Source organism: Neopelma chrysocephalum, unplaced genomic scaffold (genome assembly GCF_003984885.1).
Source record: "Neopelma chrysocephalum unplaced genomic scaffold, ASM398488v2 Primary Assembly neopelma1_118, whole genome shotgun sequence".
In the NCBI taxonomy this organism is placed as follows: Eukaryota; Metazoa; Chordata; class Aves; order Passeriformes; family Pipridae; genus Neopelma; species Neopelma chrysocephalum.
In genome coordinates this window covers 34,653-43,539 of record NW_020897780.1, presented here as the reverse complement: position 1 = coordinate 43,539, position 8,887 = coordinate 34,653, and the positions used below count along the sequence as shown (strand labels likewise).

The following is an 8,887-nucleotide window of genomic DNA, read 5'->3' as shown; positions in this document are numbered from 1 at the left end:
ATCCTATTCCAACCCCCCTGGAAATCCTTCTCACCCCCCTGGAAATCTTTCTCACCCCCTTGGAAATCCTATTCCAACCACCCCATGAAATCCTATTCCAACCCCCATGGGAAATCCTATTCCAACCATCCCTTGGAAATCCTTCCAACCCTCCTGGAAATCCTGTTCCAACGCTCCCTGGAAACCCTTCCCACTCCCTGGAAATCCTTCCAACAGTCCCCAGGAAATACAATACTCCCCCCCCAGCTGGTAAATAACTATCCTGGGGGGTCGGGGGGCTGCCCCCCCCCAGGAAGGACCCCCTCTAATGGGTATGTGAGCCTGGGTAACTCTAACCCTACAAATACCCCGTTATTATTTGGGGGGGGTGGTATTTAAACAACCCTCCCCAGGGTAAATCAGTGAGGCTGGAACATGGTTTCCTAATATGCACCTTTTTAGGGGGATCTCCTCTGAACACCTCTCCCTATAACCACCCTCAGGGGGTTATTCATCCCCCTCTCCCCCCCAGTAAATCCCCCCTGTCCCCCACATTAAATAACCCCGTGTGTGGGACCCCCAGAGGGGTGGGAGTGATGCCAGCCCCCGGTCCGAGGGGTCCTGGGGGGGGCTCACCCCGTGCCCCCCGTGCCCTCCCAGGCTCCAGCAATGCCTGTGAGAAGACGTCCTTCGCCTTCCTGCGCCAGGAGCTGCCCGTGCGCCTCTCCAACATCATGAAGGAGATCAACCTGCTGCCCGACCGCGTCGTGCGCACGCCCTCCGTGCAGCTGGTGCAGAGCTGGTGAGACCCCTGGGGGCTGGGGGGGCTGGGGGGGACGGGGACACTGCCACGGGGTCTCTGGGACCACCCGGTCCTGTGGTCACGTTGGGATGGAGATGCCACCACCATTGGTCTGGGCTCTGGTGGTGGCCCAGGTCCTTCTCACCTTCACATTGCACTTGGGGGTGTTCCAGCCCCATTTTGGGCTTTACTGGGCTGTACTGGGTGGCACTGGGCACCCAGCCTGCCCTCAGTGGTGGGCTGAGCACTGCCTCCTCCTCAGCCCTCCCAGCCCTCCCACCCCCTCCAGCCAAGGACCTGCTCCTGCCTCCACCACCCCAGTCCTCCCAGGGGGTGGTGGCGGGCAGGGCAGCCCCCAGCTGGTGCCGTGCCCTTGGGTGACACGGGCTGCTGGCCCTTTGGGGACACCCCCGTGCCAGCGGGGTGTCCCCAACCATCAGGGGGTCACAGTGCCACCTCTCAGCCTTCTGCCCCCCAAGGGGGCTGAGCCAGCACTGAAGGTGGTGGGTCTGTGTCCCTGGGGTGGGGGGGTCTGGGTGTCCCTTTAAGTGTCCTGTCCCCATGCCAGCAGGGGCAGTGTGACCCTTCTCCCAGTGCCACCACGTGACAGGTTGTTTGTCCACTGTCCTGGTCCCCTGCCAGCGGGATCCGGCCATGCTGGGGCAGGGGGGGTCCGGCCATGCCGGGGAATTCCAGCCATGCCACCCCTCCCACAGCCACCTCAGATCACAGCCACCCTCATGCCCCACACCCCATCAGAGGGGCCTTGTCCCCAAGTGTCCCCCAGGTCCACCGTGCCAGCAGAGGGGTGGGACAGGGACCCAAGCACAGGGTGGTTTCACGGCAGAGCAGTTTTTGGGGTGGGGGGTCCTAGTTGAGGGGTGCTGACCCCTCACCCTGCATGGGGCAGTGCCCCAGGGGACCCTGTGCCCCCCGGTGTGGTGTCCCCGGGATGTCCCCTCTCTTTGGGGGGGTGCCAGCTGTGGGGTAACCGTGTCCCTCCCCAGGTACGTCCAGAGCCTGCTGGACATCATGGAGTTCCTGGACAGGGACCCCGAGGACCAGGCCACGCTGGGACAGTGAGTTGGGGGGTGACAGCATGTCCTTGTCCCCAGTCCCGGGGTGTCCCCTCCTCCCAGACTCCCCCTGGTGCAAATTGGTGTCACCCGGCGCTGTAACCCCCCCAAACCGCCCCCACCCCATCCCGGTGCCACCGGACCGTGCTCTGGGTTTTCCTGGGTGCCACCAGGGGAATCCCGGCCTGGATCGGGCTGTGCCCGGACCGGGTGTCCCCAGGGCCACCCCTGTGCCCTCCCCAGGTTCACGGACGCCCTGGTCACCATCCGCAACCGGCACAACGACGTGGTGCCCACCATGGCCCAGGGGGTCATCGAGTACAAGGAGGCCTATGGAGATGATCCCGTCTCCAACCAGAACATCCAGTACTTCCTCGACCGCTTCTACCTGAGCCGCATCTCCATCCGCATGCTCATCAACCAGCACAGTGAGCGGGGGGCTCCGGGGGGCCCCTGCACCCCTGGGCATCCCTGGCAGCCTCAGGCACCCCCCAGGGCATCACCTGGGCTCCGGAGGGTCTGTCCTGAGGTTGGAGATGGGATCGTCTTCCTGAGTGTCCCCCTGCCCTGGCACCCCCTGCCCCAAGGGTCCCCATCAGCTCTGAACGTCCCTGCCAGCCCTGGCATTCCCCTGTGCCCCCCAGAGCATCCCCCCAAACCCCAGGGATCTGCCCCAAGGGTCCCCTTCAGCCCCAGGGATCAGCTCCTGCCCTGAGGGTCCCCCAAGCATCTTCCTTTTGAGTATCCCCCACACTGAGGGTCCCCTCCAGCTCCAGGGCTCCTGCCCCTGCCCCAAATGCCCCCCCAAACCCCAGGGATCTGCTTCAAGGATCCCCCCCACCCTTAAGGATCATGCTCTGGATGTCCCCCTCAGCTCCAAATGTGCCCCCCAGCCCCAGGGGTCCTGCTCCGCGTCCTCCCCCAGTGTTCCTGCCCCAGGGTTTCCCCCCTAACCCCAGAGACCTGCCCTGAGCATTCTTTTGTCCCAAATGTCACCCCCAGCCCCAGGGATCCTGCCACGAGGGTCCCCCCACCCCAAATGTCACCCCCAGCCCCAGGGATCCTGCCACGAGGGTCCCCCCACCCCAAATGTCCCCTCCAGCCCCAGGCATCCTGACCCAATGATCCCTCCACCCCCAGGGCTCCTGCCCCAAATTTCCCCTTCCCCTTCAGGCCAGTGCCCTGAGCCCCCTGGGGGTGTCCCCGGGTGTCTCTGGGGTCGGGGTGGGGTCCCCACAGCTCGTTGTCCCCCCCCAGCTCTGCTCTTCGATGGCAGCACCAACCCCGCACACCCCAAACACATCGGGAGCATCGACCCCCACTGCAACGTGGCCAACGTGGTGAGAGGTTGGTGGGGTCCAGGGGGCTCCCACCCCCACGGGGGGTGAATTTGGCGGGGGGGGGGGTTGCTGAATGTCCCCCTGATCCTCCCCTTACCCTCTTTGGGAGCCGTTTGAGTCACAAGTTTGGGTCACCCTCAGCAAAAGCGTCCCCCGTGCTTTGGGGTCGCGCTAGGAGACCCCAAAAACTTGCTGAATCTGTAGGACTGGAAAATCTTTGGAGATGGGGGGCAAAGAGGTGGGACCCTAAATGCTCCCTCTGTTCCATTTTGGGGGGTGCTGACCCCTCTGCTCCCCCCCCCAGATGCCTACAACATGGCCAAGCTCCTGTGTGACAAGTACTACATGGCCTCGCCTGACCTGGAGATCGAGGAGGTGAACGGTGAGGCCAGTCCGGGGGGATTCTGGGGTGTCTCATTTAGGGTCGGGGGTCCCCACGGTGGGGGGATTTTGGGGTGGCTCCAGGGTTGGGGGAGCACAACGATGCCAACGGCTGCTCCTCCTCCCCACAGCCACCAACTCCCAGCAGCCCGTGAGCATCGTCTACGTGCCCTCCCACCTCTACCACATGCTCTTCGAGCTCTTCAAGGTAGCCCCAGCCCTGCTGGGTGGGTCTGAGGGGGGTTTTGGGGGGTCCCCCCTGACCCGGTGACGCCTCCGTGCCCCCAGAACGCCATGAGAGCCACCGTGGAGAGCCACGAGAGCAGCCCCCGCCTGCCTCCCATCAAGGTCATGGTGGCCCTGGGCCAGGAGGACCTTTCCATCAGGGTGAGGGACCCCCAGCTCCGTCCCGAGGGGGGTACAGTTTGGGGTGGGGGGCAGGAGCAGGGTTGTCACCCCCCGTGGTGTCTCACAGATGAGTGACAGGGGCATGGGGGTCCCCCTGAGGAAGATCGAGCGGCTCTTCAGCTACATGTACTCCACGGCCCCCACCCCCCAGATGGGCACTGGGGGCACCCCCCTGGTAGGTGACCCCCCTGGCGTGGTCTGTGGGGGTCCCACGGGGTCCTGGGGAGAGGAGGGTGGGGCGTGGGTCTGTGGGTGGGGGTGGTTGGGTGTGTTTTGGGGGTGCCTGGCGTGGGTGGGGATATTTCAGGGTGGGTGGAGTGGCTTGGAGAGGTTTGGGGGTGGTTTGGGGGGGCCAGAGTGGTATGGGGGTGCTTTGGGGGTGGCATGGGGTGGTCTAGGGGAACTGGGGTGGCATGGTGGTATTTTGGGGGTGGTATGGGGAGGTTTTATGGTCCATTGGGGGTGGCATGGAGTGCTCTGGGGGTCCTTTGGGGGTCTCCTGGGGTGGCTGGAGTGGCATGGGGGTATTTTGGGGGTGGCACAGGGAGGTTTAGCAGTGGCCTGGGGACTTCTGGGGACATTTAGGGGTGGTACAGGGACATTCTGGGGTGCCCAGGGGTGGCATGGGGACACTTTGGGGTGCATGGGTATAATTTGAGCATGCCTGGGGATGTTTGAGTGTGGCACAGTGACCACTGGCAGTGGTGTGGACACTTCGGGGTGGCATAGGGACATTTTGGGGTTGCCGGGGGACATTTGGGGTTGCCGGGGGACATTTTGGGTTGCCGGGGGACATTTGGACGTGGCACAGTGACCGCTGGCAGGGGCACGGACACTTTGGGCTGCACATGGTGCTGCTTGTGGTGATGTGGGGAGGCTCGGGGTGCCCCAGGGGTGCCACCCCAGCACTGGAGACCCCCCACCCCATTCCCCTCTCCCCCCAGGCTGGGTTTGGCTACGGGCTGCCCATCTCCCGCCTCTACGCCAAGTACTTCCAGGGGGACCTGCAGCTCTTTTCCATGGAGGGCTTCGGCACCGACGCCGTCATCTACCTAAAGGTGGGTTTTTCTCCCTCCAAGTGGGGGGTTCGGGGCTCGGGGTGGGGCCCAGGACCCTGCCCAGCCCCCCGTGTGCCCCCAGGCCCTGTCCACGGACTCGGTGGAGCGGCTGCCCGTGTACAACAAGTCAGCCTGGCGGCACTACCAGGCCAGCCAGGAGGCCGGGGACTGGTGTGTGCCCAGCACCGAGCCCAAGAACACCTCCACCTACCGCGTGCCCTGAGCCCCCCGGGGCTCACAGCCCCCCTTGCCCCAGCTCACAGGGCCCTCCCGGGGTGGCCCCCAGCGCCTGGGGGGGGTTGTTGGAGCATCCCAGTTCTGTGGCTCTTCGGGCTCCACTGGAAGGGGGTCCCGGTGGGGTATGGGGGGTCCTGGTGGGGTGTGGGGGGTCCCAGTGGGGTGTGAGGGGGTCCCAGCACTCCCCACCTTGGTGGCACTTAGGTACGTAGCTGGGGGGGGTGTTGGAGAAGTGTGGAGGGGGTAAAGCCCCTGTTGTCCCCCTCCCACCCCCCTTCCCTTCACACCCACCCCAGGGGGTGCACCCCAGCCCAGCAGGGGACTGGTCTCCTTTCCCAGTATGACCAGTAGCACTTCCCTGCCCCTCCAGCCCTGACAGGGTGGGGGTCCCAGGCCTGACCTCCCCCTCTCCCCCCATTTTCCATCTCCCATCCCAGTTATTGCACTACTGAGCTGTTCTCACCTGCGTGTGGCCCCCACCCCTGCACCCCTCGCACTCCCCTGGGGTGAGTTCCCCACCCCACACATGCTGTGACCTGCTCAGAAACCTCCCCCTCCTCCCCCAGATTCTCCTCTTTCCCCCTCCACCCCCCCAGACCGTCCCTCCCCACTGTCAGTAAATTGGATGTTGGTTGAGCTCCTGGTGTGGTGTTTTGGGGTCCTGGAAATGTCCCCCCTTTTGCACCCCCCAAATGGGTCACTGACCCCCCCCGTGCCTCAGTTTACCCACTCCAAGGCTTGGGAGGGGGCTGGGCACAGTCACAGGGTGGCACTTGGGGACACAATGGGGACCAGCCATGGTCTGTGCCCCCTCCAGCCTGGCACCGAGCTCCCCCCACCCCATCTTGCCCCCCCAGCCCCACCCCAGTCAGCCTCACACTGGTCTCACTGGTTTGCACTGGCCCTTGATACCCTTTTATTTCCTGGCGTGGTCTCTGGGGCGCCGTATTTGGGGCTGGGGGGTGTGGGGAGGTCAGCAATCACCCCCCACACCCCAACTGGGGAGTGTCCCCGTGTGGGGGGGGGTCAGGCCACACGCTGTCCCCAGCCAGTGCTGGCCGTGACCCCTCTGCCCCCCTTGGGGTGCTGCTGATGGGGTGGGGGGTGACGGGGCAGGGTGGGGGTGTCCAATGTGCCACTTGCATCTGGAAAAGGGGCCCCTGGAGGGGGGGGGCCCGGCTGTGCCCGTGGGGTGCAGGGGTGCAGGTGGGGAGGGGGCTGGAGGAGCGGGGGGCACGTGGTGCTCCGTGCTCGTCTCAGCCTGGCACGTCCCTCAGCCACGCCAGTGTGTCCCACGCCGGGGGGGGCTGTGGGTGGGGAGGGGGTGCAGGGGCGCTCCCAGGCCCCCCCTTAACTCCACCGCTGCTCCTGGAGCTCCTTCTTCTTCTGCTTCTCCCGCTGCTTCTCCGCCTTCTCCTGGGCCTTGCGCTCCCTCTCGGCCGCCAGGCTCAGCTCCTTCAGCTTCCTCTTCAGCACCGCCCTGTCCTGGGAGCTGCCCACCCCCAGCGCCTGTGGGCACAGCGGGGGGCTGGCAGGGGGGCCACGCTGCCCCCCCAAGCCCTCTGGGGTATGTGGACCCCCCCCAGATCCTCGGTACCCACACCCCCCGTGCAGCAGCGCCTTGGGGTCCCCAGAACCTCCCGTCCGCCTCCTGGGCTCGTCCCTTGGGACGCCTGGAACTTCCTGCCCCATGGAGCCACCGCTTCAGGCAAGGGGGTTTAGGTACCCCTTGATGAGCCCTTTGGGCTACCCAGAACCATCCCAGACCTTCCTGCCCCGTGGAGCATCTTAATGGGGTAACTAGAACCTGCCTGGACCTTCTGCTCCATGGAACACTCCATTGGGGTACCCAGAACCCTCTGAGACCTCCTGCTCTGTCGAGGTACTCAGAACCTCTTGCCCCGCCCCAGAGCCCGTTGCAGCACCCAGAACCCCCCCGTGCCCCCTCCTCAGAGGCCCCCCAGCCCCGTACCTTGAGCTTGGCCCCGTCGAGGTGCAGGAGCCGGGGCCCGTCCACGCCGTGGGCAGAGAAGTCCTGCACGTACTGCTCCAGGCTCAGGCTCTGCAGCCACTGCCCCACCTGCTGGCACGTCCAGCCCGCGGCCGCGCCCGGGGGCTCCTCCAGGAACTGCCACAGGGCGTTAATGGGGGGTCCCCGTGGGATATGGGGGGGGGAACACCCCAACCTCGCCCCCTCGCCGCGTCTCACCTCGTCCGAGGACTGGGACAGGGTGTGGTAGGGGTACGAGCACTTGGCGCGGGGGGGCCCGGGCAGGCGGGGGCTGCTGCTGGGCGGGGGGGAGTCCTCACTCAGCGTCGAGTCCTGGGGCAGCGGGAGGGGGGTGAGGGCAAGGCTGCCACCCCCCAGGACCCCCCTACAGCACCCTCCCACACCCATAGGCCTTCCAAACCCCCCTGGGCTTTCATCCCACAGCCCCCCCATATCTATCTTGACCTTGTGGGGCTTTGAACCTCCACCCCAATACCTGTCCTGACTCTGTAGGGCTTTGCACCCCCCCACCTCAGCCATCTTGATGTTGTGGGGCTTTGGATCCCCACCGCACTACCTGTCTTGACTCTAGGGTTTTGACACCCCCCTCTCCCAAGCCATTTTGACCCTATGGGGCTTTGGACCCCCTCTTGATACCTGTCATGACTTTATAGGGCTTTGACACCCCCCCACCCCAGCCATCTTGATCCTATAGGGCTTTGCCCCCACCCCCAGTACCTGCTTTGACTCTCTAGGGCTTTGACACAGCCCCCCCATATCCATCTTGATCCTACGGGCCTTTGGACCTGCTGCCCCCAATACTTGTCTTGACTCTTTAGGGCTTTGACACCCCCCAAAGCCACCCTGACCCTATGGGGCTTTGCTGTCTGTCCCTACAGCTGGTGTCACCTCCTCTCCTATAGCCACCGAATGCATGGGAGCATCGACGTCCCTGTAGGGCCCCCATCCCCTCCCTTATCCCCCCAGTGCCAGGACCCCCTTCCCCTGGCCGGGCACTGACCTGGGAGGCGGATTTGGCGGGGCTGAGCCCCTCGTGCCGGGGGGAGCCGCAGGGGGATGCGGAGCCGGGGGAGCCCGAGCTCCTGGCGCTGTCCGAGAACCACGAGAAGGGCAGGAAGGGGGAGCCCGAGGGGCGGCCGGGACCCTCCGCCGCCTCCCTGGGCACAGAGCGTGTCAGGGGTGGGGGCCGTGCCCAGGCAGCACCCCTGCCCCGGCTGAGGGGTCCCTCACCTGCTGCCCATGGACAGGCGGTTGCTGCTCTTCTCTTTGCGGCTCTTGCCGGAGGACGCCCGGCGCAGGGTCACCCTGGGGGACAGGGGGGGAGTCCTGAGGGCTGTGCTCCCCCCATGGGCCCCAGGACCCACCCTTCCACCCTCCCATCCCTCCATCCCCCATCCGTCCCCCTATCCCTCCCTGTATCCAGCCTCCATCCCTTCTTGCATCCCTCCCTGCACCCCTCTGTCCCCTTCCATCCCCTCTGCATCCTTCTGTCCCCCTCCATTCCCTCTCTATCCCTCCCTATCCCGTCCTGCATCTTTTCCTCCATCTCCTCTCCATCCTCTCCTTCATCCTTTCGTGGCCCACTCCATCCCCCC

At 65.3% G+C, this 8,887-nt stretch overlaps 2 protein-coding genes across 3 annotated transcripts in view; one reads left to right on the top strand and one right to left on the bottom strand.

Annotated features, from left to right (window-relative positions):
• PDK2 (pyruvate dehydrogenase kinase 2) overlaps positions 1-7,185 on the top strand; it is a 7,561-nt gene extending 376 nt beyond the window's left edge. The window contains exons 2-12 of one of the 2 annotated variants that reach the window (XR_003536467.1): positions 640-781; positions 1,789-1,860; positions 2,101-2,285; positions 3,115-3,204; positions 3,502-3,579; positions 3,710-3,786; positions 3,867-3,965; positions 4,054-4,161; positions 4,931-5,044; positions 5,127-5,319; positions 7,172-7,185. Coding sequence is in view for 1 of the 2 variants with exons in the window: in XM_027697072.1 (XP_027552873.1) it covers positions 640-781; positions 1,789-1,860; positions 2,101-2,285; positions 3,115-3,204; positions 3,502-3,579; positions 3,710-3,786; positions 3,867-3,965; positions 4,054-4,161; positions 4,931-5,044; positions 5,127-5,267 (1,106 nt within the window). In the remaining variant the exon portion in view is untranslated. Of the gene's footprint in view, positions 1-639; positions 782-1,788; positions 1,861-2,100; positions 2,286-3,114; positions 3,205-3,501; positions 3,580-3,709; positions 3,787-3,866; positions 3,966-4,053; positions 4,162-4,930; positions 5,045-5,126; positions 5,918-7,171 lie in introns of those variants that run through there. The other variant, XM_027697072.1, reaches the window with a different exon arrangement.
• Positions 6,171-8,887, bottom strand: part of SAMD14 (sterile alpha motif domain containing 14) — a 6,409-nt gene continuing 3,692 nt past the window's right edge. Inside the window, exons 2-6 of the mRNA XM_027697122.1 lie at positions 8,523-8,597; positions 8,293-8,449; positions 7,491-7,604; positions 7,254-7,409; positions 6,171-6,790 (exon numbers count right to left, since the gene is read on the bottom strand). Of these exons, the coding sequence (XP_027552923.1) occupies positions 6,632-6,790; positions 7,254-7,409; positions 7,491-7,604; positions 8,293-8,449; positions 8,523-8,597 (661 nt within the window). The 3' untranslated portion in view covers positions 6,171-6,631. The remainder of the gene's footprint in view (positions 6,791-7,253; positions 7,410-7,490; positions 7,605-8,292; positions 8,450-8,522; positions 8,598-8,887) is intronic.